Source organism: Lupinus angustifolius, chromosome LG20 (assembly GCF_001865875.1).
Source record: "Lupinus angustifolius cultivar Tanjil chromosome LG20, LupAngTanjil_v1.0, whole genome shotgun sequence".
Taxonomy (NCBI): Eukaryota; Viridiplantae; Streptophyta; class Magnoliopsida; order Fabales; family Fabaceae; genus Lupinus; species Lupinus angustifolius.
In genome coordinates, this window is record NC_032028.1 from 8,413,436 (window position 1) to 8,426,988 (window position 13,553).

At 33.5% G+C, this 13,553-nt stretch overlaps 2 protein-coding genes across 6 annotated transcripts in view; both read right to left on the reverse strand.

Annotated features, from left to right (window-relative positions):
• The window catches only part of LOC109336022 (ATP-dependent 6-phosphofructokinase 4, chloroplastic), an 11,985-nt gene extending 6,838 nt beyond the window's left edge, over positions 1 to 5,147 (reverse strand). For 2 of the 5 annotated variants that reach the window (XM_019572352.1, XM_019572351.1), the window contains exons 1-10: positions 4,684 to 5,144; positions 3,188 to 3,234; positions 3,012 to 3,051; positions 2,836 to 2,898; positions 2,627 to 2,764; positions 1,997 to 2,155; positions 1,860 to 1,913; positions 1,706 to 1,774; positions 1,127 to 1,256; positions 896 to 936 (exon numbers count right to left, since the gene is read on the reverse strand). In XM_019572352.1, coding sequence (XP_019427897.1) covers positions 896 to 936; positions 1,127 to 1,256; positions 1,706 to 1,774; positions 1,860 to 1,913; positions 1,997 to 2,155; positions 2,627 to 2,764; positions 2,836 to 2,898; positions 3,012 to 3,051; positions 3,188 to 3,234; positions 4,684 to 4,971 — 1,029 coding nt within the window. In that variant the 5' untranslated portion in view covers positions 4,972 to 5,144. Of the gene's footprint in view, positions 1 to 895; positions 937 to 1,126; positions 1,257 to 1,705; positions 1,775 to 1,859; positions 1,914 to 1,996; positions 2,156 to 2,626; positions 2,765 to 2,835; positions 2,899 to 3,011; positions 3,052 to 3,187; positions 3,235 to 4,683 lie in introns of all 5 variants that reach the window. The other 3 variants (XM_019572355.1, XM_019572354.1, XM_019572353.1) reach the window with 2 other exon arrangements.
• LOC109336025 (WD repeat-containing protein WRAP73) lies at positions 5,983 to 12,591 on the reverse strand. The gene is made up of 6 exons (XM_019572357.1): positions 12,393 to 12,591; positions 10,697 to 11,185; positions 9,374 to 9,595; positions 9,188 to 9,260; positions 7,394 to 7,501; positions 5,983 to 6,585 (listed from the first exon to the last, which is right to left on the reverse strand). Exons 1-6 carry the CDS (start codon positions 12,507 to 12,509, stop codon positions 6,218 to 6,220), a joined length of 1,377 nt encoding a protein of 458 aa, XP_019427902.1. The 5' UTR covers positions 12,510 to 12,591; the 3' UTR covers positions 5,983 to 6,217.

The window sequence follows — 13,553 nt, forward strand, 5'->3', positions numbered from 1 at the left end:
CCATAAAAAACATCACTAAAAAATGAAAATACATGATACAATCAACAGAGTAAAGCTTTCCTATGCTGTCCCATTGTGTACCTCACTAGAAAACCTAAAACGAAGCATACCCTTGCTGCCAGTAGAATAATCCAGAAGGAATTAGCTTAAAGATCAAAATCACTGCTTCGTTAATTTAAATTCGATATTAGAGCCAACTCATAGCTTTACTAGACCATAGTTTTTTAGAATTGTTAGGTTCGGTTAGTTTTTACTATAGTCACAGTGCTTAGTATATTATATTGAGTCCTAGATGTATTGTGCATTGTTTATGTCAGGGTATAAATTTAGACTAAATTACCTTGGTGATAATAATATACCACCACTTGATTGCTACTTTGCAAATATAAGAAAACATTCAAACCTATTCTATAGGCCAAAATGTATTATAACTTGGACTGAGACATCCAAATGGATTGTAGATTGTTTTGACTTTCGAGTCATATGAAGATTTCTTGAGCAGACACACATTTTCATTCTCCCTCTTAGAAACAAAATCAAGTGGTTTGATGCAATTTCATGTGATATGCATCTTTGATCTTTCGATATTCTTTTAAGGCTCATGAAAACTCTAGTTTCAGACTTGGTAAAAATGTAAATCAGTCAGGACCCTCATCAGTCACCCCCATAATTTACTACTGGTTACCATTCTCTACTACTTTCACTCAGTCCTACAGCACCAATATTTTTACGTACCAAGTTAGAAGATCAGGAAAGCTAAAGATTGTGCAGATTTATTCATGACATGGTAAATAATGTAATAATATACAAATTTACACTACCAAAATATAAGTTCACTGACCACCCACCACCTTGATAATAACCAATAAATTCTGAGATCGGGCAAATGCCTTACCACATCTCGACTAGCCAAAGTTGCATACATGGCAATGAAACCTGCATTGTAAAGTAGATCTCTGAAAAGAGAAATGTGATAGGATGCTTAAAGATATCATACCAATATTTCATTGATCATATAAAAAGTTCCCATTTTTTGTCATTTCAATAACTAAAATTACTGGGAAATTAGAAATTGTAATAAAAGAGAGCAAAGTACAAAATTGAGTATTAGTTTAGTACTATATACCACTGTATCTGCCCATTAGCTTAACAATTCCAACTCCATTTTCAACACTTTCAACCTCCACATGGGCAGCGTTAATGGCTCTTTGGGCTTCTTCTACAGCAGTATCAAATCCAAAAGATTTGTCTATCACCTAAAGCCAAACAAGCATAATATCTTAAATATGCTTCCATAGTCCAATTTTTGTTTTTTTTTATAAACATAAAGTAAATATTATAAATGTTCATATCAACATTTGCAACAAAAAATACACAAGTTTATATCTTCACCAGAAAAACTGATAGCATTGTTGTTCCACAAGAGAATACAAAGATAAATTTTAGCTTATGTGAACCTGTCAGTTTACACAGAAATCATCAAATATTTTATCGATGCATACTAAAAAACTATTACCCTACAAAAAAGAAGGACACAAATTAATTAGATTTATATGTCTTGAGCATTACATTTTCCCCACAAAATGAAAACAGGAAAGTGACTTCAATGAAACAATTCAGTAAAGTAAACAAAGAATAATGTCATTAATGGTTTAAAATTTCCATGTGAGCAAAAGCTGAGACTACATTATGGATAAGAACTTACAGCAATATCATTATCAATTGTCTTTGGGATCCCAGCCACGGCCACTGGAAGACCACGCTTTGCAATTTCCTTCATAAAAGGATGCTCATATTACATAAACTACATGAATCGCTAATTGAAGGCAATAATTAAATTCATAAGGGGAATAGATTACCTCATAAATGAGTTGAGCTCCCTTTTGGGTACCATCACCTCCAATAATGTATACCTACCATATACAGATCAAATTTCTCTTTGGCTCGGATATTATGTCCATAATTTATTTATAAAAAATTAAAAACAAGTAACCACCTGATTTATTCCTCGGTCCTCGATGTTGTCAACTATCTTGTGGGTATCATGTCCTCCTCGAGATGTGCGAAGAAAGGTACCACCACGTTTATGGATATCATTAACCACTTTAGGTGTCAATTTCATGGTGTTTTTTGAATAAAACCCTCTATATCCTCCCTGAATTATTTTTATCAGCAAGAAGGTAACTAATAAGAAGTGAAGAAACGATCCTTACAGAAATGAAGAAACTGTGCTCTCAGATTGGTGACAACATTCAAAAGCTCAAATAATAAGACACGGAAATTACACTTATCATAACAAAAAATAAAGTTGATAAACTATAAAGGATATTCCCTCTCATTCACTTTTTACATTTGTTTATATAAAAGAAATTTTCATTAAGAAAGGAAAGAAAACAAAACAGGTGGACCAAAAATTGTTATGCCAAAAGGATAGTAGGTATATGAATAATCTTTGCACTTGCCAAAACCTCTAAATCTAGTTATTAGGTATATGATTAATTTTCCAAGCCTTTTTTAATTATCAATTATGTTTTTTCCTAAACAAATAGTAAATATTAAGTATTCAATTAGTAAAACCAAGGATTGTTACATTTTATCAAAATGAAATAATTTTCTTTAAACTCACCTCAATCCCAAGTATATCCTCAACACCATACATATAGTTCAAGCCACATACAATTTCCCTAATCACTGTATTAATTCCCGGGCATAATCCTCCACAAGTTACTATGCAAGCACGTACTTCTTCTGGTTTGAAATAAACCTAATATTAGAAGAGGATATTATCAGATTCTGAAGATTACAAATAGACACAGATAATTTCATGTTTTACACCTTTTCTCGAGGTCCGGCACGCCGAAAATGAACTCCTCTAGGACTATCTTTTTGAATAACAATCTGAACATGAAATAGTGTAACAAATATAGAATTAACACAAAGAGAGGGTCAGGATCATCATCATTGAGAAAATAAAATCATCCATAAACATGGGAGAAGGTTGTGGCACTTACAATTTGAGTAACCACATCTTCTGGGCTCACAAATGTTTTCCTTAATTTAAATTTTTGACATTCAAATAATTAGAAGAAACAAAAAGTTTGGGAACTAGAAGAAGTCAGTCTATAGCTTTAAAGTTACACTGCAAAATAATTTGTTGTTCAAATGAATTGCAAAGAAGTGAACTCACTTGACAATTGAATAAGCTTGGCTCTTTTGCAATGGGTTTGGAAATGACTGTGAAGAAGAATTAAATATCAAAAATCACATAAATTGTTGGAAACTAGAAAGAAAGAAAAAACATCATTATCTTTTTTTGAAAAAAACAAATTATTATGCAAAGGAAGTCAAGAACATATTAGGAGAGGAAAAACTCAAAACAACAGATCAAAGGACACAAACACAATGCTAAAGAGAAAATCAATCCCTTTCCCAATCAACCTAAACCTAGGTGGTTAAAAGCTCTATTTTGGTCTCTCGTTAATTTGTTCATTCTCATTTTGGTCATTTCCATACTATTTTTTTTCAATCTAGTCCCTCAGTAATCATTGTACACACCAATTCAGTCACTAAATTGATGCAAATTTTGACCAATGAGGAACTCAATTGCAAAATTTGAACTGTGAATGACCAAATTAAAAATGAACATATTAGTGCCCCTAATCATAATCCTTAAGAGAAAGCTCTGAGGAGACCATATGCTGACTTCAGAAAGAAGCAACCAAAATGACAATAATTTTCAGAATAGATGTTCTGTTAGGGAAAGGGAAAAGGGACAACTCTGATTGTGACTAATCTCTTCACTGTTCCTAACATGTCCCAAGAGAAATCTATGACTGAAAACTTTAGCATTTCAAATCAACCAAACACACCATAGCCCTGTAAGAACTTTTACCAACTGAAATGGAAACTAATTATTGCATCTTATTGACACTATGCATCGCATAATGAGATACAAATCAAGTGAGTTATTGAATAAAAATCAGCCACATATATATACACAATTCCATTTCATACAAACAAACATTTTCCTTAACATGATTAGGATTAAAACCTGCCACTGTGTGTCTATCCATACACCACATGCTTTTCCACTGCTAGTGTTATGCATGCAGACAGAATGAAATGGAATGAGATGTTCTGGTTTATTCTCTTTGGTTCCATTATTCCACCTCTTTTAGTGGAACCAAAACGTCACAATTTTTAATGTTCTTCGGTCTCGGTCTGACACATCTACCAAACACTATCTTAGGAGTAAATTTAATTTAACTAACCTAGAAGATACAATTTCACAACATATCCACACACAAAAAAGAAGAACAAAGACATGCCAACACTCGTGAGTCCGTCTAAGTAACTAATTAATCTGTTCTAGTGTTTAATATTAAAAAATCCTGCTTCGAATTCATAGGTGTAGAAGTTTTAGTTTTCATAAGCATATCCTTATTTTCAGTAATTTACTCAGCTTTGAATAAAAATAGCGTGCTTCAACTACAGTGACATCTTAATGATCTGAAAACCGATAGTGTACGTGTATATATATATATATATATATATATATATATATATGATCATGCTATGTTTATAACAAGTTCATATAAGCACAATCAACAACATTACAAGAACATATTCAAAACAAAAAAAATGCAACAATAAAAATAGCAACATATTTTTCGGCGGAAGTACCGGGAAATTGGGAAGGAAATTAGTGAGGTGTGGAACATCTTCGAGGACAAAATCGTCATTCTTGCTTTGATTCGAAGCCTGAGAAGCTGTGATCGCGCGACTGTTTTGGCGGGAAAAGGAGAGAAGGGGATTGGTCAGAAACGTTGTGGAGTGGGGAGAGGGATTTCGGGAGGGTTGGGGATGGAGGAAAAGGAGACGGGAAAATGGGGAGAAAGAAAATGGAGGGAGGGTTTTAGAGAGAGAAGAAGAAGAAGAAGAGAAAGTTAGAGAGGAAAGAGAAAGATCCATTGTTGTTTGTTTGGGAATGTGAGAGTATCAAACAGAAATTGCTCTGGTCAGCTATGTAAGTTCTTTATGTAGTTAAGTTGAATCTAGAATCTATCATCTGTTTATTTTTTAACAAGACTTTGTGTAGATTATAGATTCTTGAAAATGAAATAAACTCAACTAGTAGTTTACAGGAATGACACCTTATTTGTCGGTTCATGAACATTCACAACAAAAGTTTCCAATGGAGGTTTTTCCCTTGGGAAACTATCACTTCAGTTGATATGAAAATTCAGTCATTAGGGTGGTTTCTATTTTATTTTTGGTTTATCTTCTAACTTATAGGTAAGAAGTTAATCATTTTTAAATGAGTTGTTCCTTCTGATAAATATTTTCTAATAAGTATTGCTCTCATAAATTAAATTATTGACTTTTTGATCTATATAAAAATCTAGTATGACCTTATATCACTTCACGGCCGCTTATTAATAGAATTGCTTCTATTAACATTGCATAAGGATGTCCAGGTTAAACTTTCTCATCAAACACCACTTATTTTTTTTTTGTCTATTTTGTCTACTGTCGGGTTAAAAATCATCCACACTCACATTTGTTCCTTTAGAATCGTGAATGCATTGTTCTGTGTTCATTTGGAATTTTGATTCAACACTAGGAACGACTTAGTTTATGTTGGATAAAGAATTTCATGCTCCAGGCTTCTTCTAAGGCAAATCGCTTCATTCCCTGTTAATGTGCATTTGTTTGCTCAAAAATTTCCTTATATGTGATCCAAATAATATGTTCTGGAAAGAAAAAAGATTCCTCAAAAAAGATTCCACAAAAATTTCCTTATATGTGATCCAATTTGCTGTCCCATACTTTGTATCACTTCATGTGTCATGAGCTTGTGATTGGTCAAAAGAATATTTAATAATTAAATTTAGCCTTAAATATATTTTTTCTGACCAGTCACAAACGCATAGCACATAGAGTGGGACAGGAGATGTGTATCCGTAGTGTGTTACATACCTGTGTTGAATTAGAGTATTGAACTTTTAATATTTGATATTTGCATTTTGTTACAAGCTGATCAAAGTTTGTTCAAAACATAGTACCATAACCAATTAAATAATGCCACTTTTGCGCTAGGCTTCAGAATATATGGCATTCCAATCAACAGCAATACACTCTTCTACAATCTAGGATTTACAAACTGAAGGGTTGCTCATATTTACCATCATTTTGTGTAACCTTTTTCTTATTAGCATCAACCATCTGAGCTGTATTCACTAGATTCGGCCAACAAGGGCACAGCAGCACAGCAGAATGACTCCTTGTCCTTAAGGAATAGACATCCGCCATCTCCATTCCATTTCAGGTCGGTTATAGTAAATTGCGGCAGAGGAACATGAACACAATAAGCACCAGATGGGGTCCACATATACAAGTGTGTGCTCCCGGTGCAAAGAACAAGGCGTGTGCATGTCGGATCCCAAGCTGCTGCTCTGATAGGGTCCTTCTGCACTAGGATTGCAGCAAGCTCAAGATGTGGAATATCCCAGATCCAAAGTACTGTAGGCATGCTATCATTTCGAGTACATATGTATTGGCTATCATTGCTCCAAGAAACAAGACCTGCAAAAAGAATTAGTCATGTGCGAACCTTCTTTAGTAACATCCAAGATCCAGCAACAAAAGACATTCACTAAATCCACAGACAACTCAGATGGTTTGGTCTGTCCAGTAAATTACATTTGAAAAGATACTGATATTAGACACATAACCTCCAATATGATAGTCTGTAAACCAAGATATCATCAATGAAGTATATGAAGAATTAATAAATGATGCAGACGATCAAATAAAAATAACGAGTCCAACCTGCTGAGAAACAATAATGAAGTAGTTCATAGTTTATACTTATGAGATGGCTGAAGATTCTGAAGTTAAACGGGAAAAATGAAGTTTGAAACCTTCAGTGAGCAGGTTACAGATCATGGTGGATGGCAATGCCCCAAGACCATGCTGACATTATAGGGAAAATGCAGAGAAGAGGAAAGAGAGAAACTGAATAAAATTATGATGATGCGACAGTGATAATAACCAATGTAGATTATAAGATATTCACTAAAATATGAAAATCTGCATTTCAGTACTAAGTCACTTCAGCCAGATCAGCTTTCGTCCTTAGGAAGGGAACAACTAGTTCATGCTACTATCTCTCTTTTTTTCGCCATGGTTCATATTCATGTTACTAGTTAGGCAACCCAGAAAAAGCACAAAGAATAGAAAACCATATCAACATCAAATAATTCTATTTTTTTCCTATATACTGCACAAATAAAGGAAACCTTAACTTTGCTTCAATTTAATTTAATCATTAAATCATGTAACAAGAAAGCTCATAATTTGTGGAATCAGAAGTTACAGAAGTGCAGCTTACCAATTCCTTGTTTGGGGTTAGGTTTGTCAGCAGGAGGCTTCTGGAATGGTAAATTGATAGGAACTTCTGTAACCTCATATCTGACTCTGAAGGGTTCTTCCGGAGCATCTGATTGGAGAAAGATGAATATGAGAAAGAAAAGAAGAGGAAAACATCCAGTTGCCAGTGGAAGTATGATAAAGAAACTGACTATTGCATAAGGGAGTTGTTCTTCATGCAAATTACAGAAACAAATGTTTTTCTTTTTGCCATTCAGAAACATTAGTTCATAGAATGCCAATTTGCAAGCCCAAATGCATATGCTATTTAAGTTCAATTATCAACATAAAATAAAGAACGGAATATATATATATATACACAGAGAGAGAGAGAAATTCTAATGACATACAAAAATTCAAAAGCAAAAGAAGTTCCCTAAGGGTCTATTTGCGAGATGCTTTTCGGAGGCAAAGGAAGGGAAATAAAAGGCTTCAGAGTCATCTCAAGTATATTTCATGCCTATGATGTCTTATCTTTCTCATTCTTCCCCTCCAATACCCAACTGGCAAACATACCTTAATAAAGTTCTATTGGCTCAAACGTCATTCTTTCACATAACTCAAGGACCCAAGTATACAGAAGCAAGCAAGTCCTTGGGATCTGAAATCAATCCCAACATTTTGACAGTAAGAGCCAAAGAGGAGATCATGGCACGGGCTCCGAAATCTACAGCTTAAAAAAAATCCTCATTTGTGAAATTTTTGTGTTACATATATGTAACCAAAGTTGCTCTTGAAGACCAGCAGCCAAACAGCTTTTTTCTATTTTTTGAATGTACATTTATTGAAATTTATCTAAGTGTCCGTCATTCCTAATATGACATTTTAGTATTTTTACAAAAAAAAGGGTTCATAAAACATATATAGGCTTAAGATAAGATTGCCCTGCAACAGAAATTGTACAGCAACAAGACATGTTATAAACTAGTGCAACTACCAACAACAAGCCAGCCTTAATCTAGTAAGTTGGGTTAGTTACATGGATCGAATGATTTTATAATCCTCTATCATAAATCATGTCCATTGATAAAACATTGATCTCAAAATCTTTCCTATCGTGTACCATCCGAATATCATTGGCAATTTGGGCAAAGCCCATAGGGCCAGCCCGCCTGCACTTATTGGGCGGGTAGGGCATGAAAAATGTGTCCATCCACCCTAAAATATCCGCCCAATATGCCATATTCACCCACGGACATTTCCAATGGGCAAAACGGGCGGTCCACGGGCATTATTAGATGAAGTGTTTAACATCAAATATGCAAATGTATACGTATTTTGTCAAATGTGAGAAAGTTTGTTCCAATTGTTATATATGCATTTGTATATCAAATGTAAGATAATACTATCATTTTCTTATTATGTATATGCATTTGTATTTTGTATATATATTATATATATATGCATATGTATGTAAATTATGTACTATGCATATTTATTATATATACATTTATATTTTGTATGTATTGTTCCATTTGTATGATTATTTATTATGATAAACATATTTAAATACTTGTATGTAAAATATATATTGTTTATTTTGTATGAAGTGTATATAAAATTGGATATATTTTTGTTTTGTTTAGGGCGGCCCGCAAGCCCGCTCTACCCATGTTTAGGGCGGACAGGGCATGATATTTCATGCCCTATTTAAAAGCAGACATCCCTATGCCCGCTCTAATTGCCCTAATTGCCAATACTACACCCGAACCGATAAAAGTAGTGCAATTACAAAGAAAATGTGGGTTATGTTTACCATCATTTCCTTGGGGAAAATCATCGCTCAAACATAGTTCAGACATATCAAGTTGCAGTGGCTCATCTACTTCCTGCAATTACAGGGGCATGGTAAATTAATTTCTCATGAACTATAACATCATCACATTGAGTTTTATCCACACACAAAAAATAGCATCAACATGAAAAGGGCAAGAAGGAATACCTTGAAAACAGCAGCATAACAAGGGCCACGGACTGTATTTGGGTGCATAAACTCTGCAAATGTCTTCCAAGTTAGGTGATTCAGGACTCGCACCATCTGATCATAACTACCCACAGCCAGAAACTGACCACAAGGAGACCACGACACACTTTTAACCCCCAATCCACTTTCATATGCTTGATACTTAAAAAGGCACCTTCCGTCTGGAGAATAGATCAGAACCTATATCAAACAAAAATGATTACAGTTTGGCAAATGCAAATACATCATAAGAATGCTTAAGTTAATTTATGGGCTTATGGCATGACCAGCAGGCTATATAAAAGCAATAGACTAGTAGGTGAGACCGCGACGCATAAGTTGATATGCAAAACATATGCATGATATGAATTGCAGAATATGACTTCATGACATGCTTAAAACTATGATTGTAAAACGCATGTACAATTTGCTATGTGTTGCCCATCGAACACCAATGTAATTTCTCAGTTCTCTTCTGTTTTCTTTCAGGTTTCTCCTTTCAGCAAGGAAGGTCATGGGATCCATAGCACCGGAAACGTAATATATTTCATGATTTAACAAGTACATTTTAGTGTTTGTTGACATAATGTTTCTCCCTCTTACTCTTCTCCTCCTTGGTATTAATAAATCTCTAATGCTGCAATTGAAATTTCATTGCTATAGATCCCTTTTTGCTTCCTTCACAGCCATGACTTTATCTACTGTAAAAAGAGGGACCATGAATCACCCAACCAAAGGACACTTATGGTCATTCATGATCTATGATTGTTCAAGAGATGATACAAAACCAAAGTACATATGGTTTTATCACAAATTTACTTATCAGTAGAGGAATCAGGGCAATACTTAGGACATGTTTCAGGGAAAATCAAAATTCCATTGAGATAAAATAGTGACTATTGTCACTGAGGACAGGTAGACCTTTTCCTTTGATTTGTTTCATTGTTCCCCCCTTCTCAGCCTACAGTTTTCAAAGGAAAGAAATAACTATGTAATTAGACACTGGAGATACAAGGTATTGATGAGAAACAGAGTGGAGAAATGGCTCTATAAAAAGATACTACTCATGATAGGGTATTGTATTTCCCTTAGGAGAGCAACATATTGTATGCTTATGATTACTTTGAATTGTGAGAGATTGGGAAGTCTACATGTTTCTTAAATTCACAAACACAGTTAAATTCAAAGAAATCTCAAAAAGCACAATTTTTTATTCCATATAAAAATAAATTATAAAACTCGCAAACAAATTTCACAGGTTAGCAGGGTTACAAAAGAAAATTATAAATAATTGGTTGTTACCTTGTATTCAAGTGGTGAATCCCATATCACTATAGCACTATCATCAGGTGACCATTCGATATCAGCCAAGTCTACTGTGTCAACTGCGAAAGTGCCCATGATTTCCCATGTGTGACAAGATAACAAATTTATATAGTCCTTGCAATCACGCCTTGTACAAATTGCTGCAAATTTTCCATCTCGTGTGAAAGAAACACCTTTGGAGGCATGCTTTGGCCACTGCAGATGTACACAAGCTGTGCTTAACAATGACCAAACTGTTAAACGTAACTGGAAGTCTGATGTGGTGAGTATGTGGCGGCTGTCTGGGCTCCACCTAGCATAAGCAATACCAGCAGGACCTTCATCTATCTTGCATGTCCATTCAGGCTGGCTCAATGACCAAGCCTGTATCATTGGTCTTTTATAGAGACCACAAAGAATGTATTCAGAATCAAGGGCCCATTCAATATAGCTAATCTTGTCCAAGCATGAAAACAATTGCACAACCTGCATGACCCAAAAAGAACGATTAAAAACCACAACTGTAAGTAGAAAATTGGAGTTAAGCAGCTAATTATTGAGACAGATGGAATCCATGCATGAGATTGGAGTATATAATGCACATAGGTGGTGTTTAGTTCAAGAATTGTTTTTTGTGTTCCCAGAAATAGAATTCTTTAGGTATATGGATTAAACAATGTCTAATGTCTTATCACAAATCAATCTTCTACACAGAACAATTTGCATCTAACTCCTTAATAGTTTAGCCTATAGTTCTCCTTTGTCATCCTCCATCTTCTCTCTTTACTAGGGCTTCTACACATCTTCCATGCCTAAACCACATGAGCAATTCTACCATCATTTTTGTGATAGGTGCTACCTCAACTTTCTCTGATACACATTCTATCATAATCTTGTTTTCTCTAATATATTCATTCATCCAAAACAACATTTTCTCTATGCTACGTAGATTGTATTCCCTTGTTGCCTTTTTAATAATTAATAATTAGCAATATTAATAATAGAAAAATGTTAACCTCAGACTAAGACGTTTTAAAAGAGCAACTTTGCATTCTGAGAAATAACAAATTTATTACTTCGAGAACCAGTGGATTTATGTTTCTCAATGCACACTTACTAAAATTTAACTTGTTATATTAGACCCTAGGGAATGAGGTTAACATAACCCTAAATAATAATAGTATTAAGATTAAAAAACAGGTGAGTGCATGAGACTGCTTAATGGTAGAGAAGGTGGATATATGAAACCTTACCCACAAGCAAAGAGTCAGTTTCCAGGATTTGAAGTTGTGACCTTATTATGGTCACTGATGGTTTGTTTGTGAGTTAAGTTTCGGAGGGGAAGGAAGGAAAATAGAAGGCTTCAGAGTCATCTCACAAATGTATTTCATGGCTCTTAAGTCTTCCATTTTTTACACTCCAAAACTCAACTCATAAACAGAGACCCTGAGAGACAATCTTAGTATCCCGTCAAGCTTACCCACTTAATAATAGTAATAAGAATAATAACACTTAAACGTAGATCCACATTACTTGATATGATTCCCATATTATGAAAATCTGGAAAATCTAAACATAATCTAACATTTAATCACAGATGGTCACTAAAACTAAATCCCCAGTCCCAGAAATTGAAAGCACATTTCAGCATTTGAAGGCACCAAATATTCATAACAAAAGAATGAAAGAGGACCTTAAAAGAGAGAATATCACGAATAACAAGACGATAATCGACGGCAACGGCAATGAAGCGAGAATTGGGAGAGAAAGAACATGGACCCGTTTGCTTGTAACATTCAGTGAACTCCATCAACACCACAAAATCATGAACAACAACAATATCTGTGTGTGCAAATGCACTTTGATTTTCAAATTTCAAGTGATATATGAAGTAGTCACAGAAACACAGTAACTCATGGAGACATTAGATCTGGGAAATCTTCTCTTTCTTTTATTCTTTTTAGACAACTTTTTTTTAAAAACAATTATGCAACAAATAGATTCATAAATTGCAATGGATTAAATGTAGGTTAAAATATGTTTTTTCTTTATCTTATTTTAATTACTTTTAACTTTCATTATTTAATAAAATAAAAATTAAATTTTGTCATTTATGTTATTTTTATATTTTAATTTAATCAATAAAATAAAGATTCAATTTTATTTTCTATTTTCATAATGTTTGTCAATTTAATAGAATCTACACATTTCTAACATAAAGACAATGATTAGATGTTTTTTAGTTCAAATTGAATTATTGAATGATGAGTATAAAAATGAGAAAAGGAGTTCAGAAGGAAAGAGAGAGAAATATGTAGATTTGAGTGGAGACATAAAAACACTTACAAGATTTTATATATTATGACGTAAGTTTAGCTATAGTGAAAATGTGAAATCGACAAACATTAAAAAAAGGGTATATTGACATTTTATCTAATCAAATTGAAACTCAAATATAAAACTTAGCCTTAAATATGTTTAGTTCCTTACTTTTTGTTTTATTTTTAGTTGTCATCATGAAGAAGTTTGAATATTAAATATTGATATGCTAGTTGTCTCAAATTAAGCTAGTTCAAAATGAATTTTGCAAATTAATATTCAATGAATGTTGTTTCAATAAAATATTTTATACACGAGTCTCACAAATATATTATTTTAATTTTGAATATAAATTCAATTATTGATGTATTTGATTTTTATTTTATTTTTTTAACACTATTTGCAAAATACTTACTAAATTTGAATTTCATATATTAAAAAATGTAGAAAAATAATATTTATAAATTAAAATTGTATGAAAAACATTACACTATTTGAAATTAGATAGGTGTGAATGTCGAGTTCAAAACCTGAC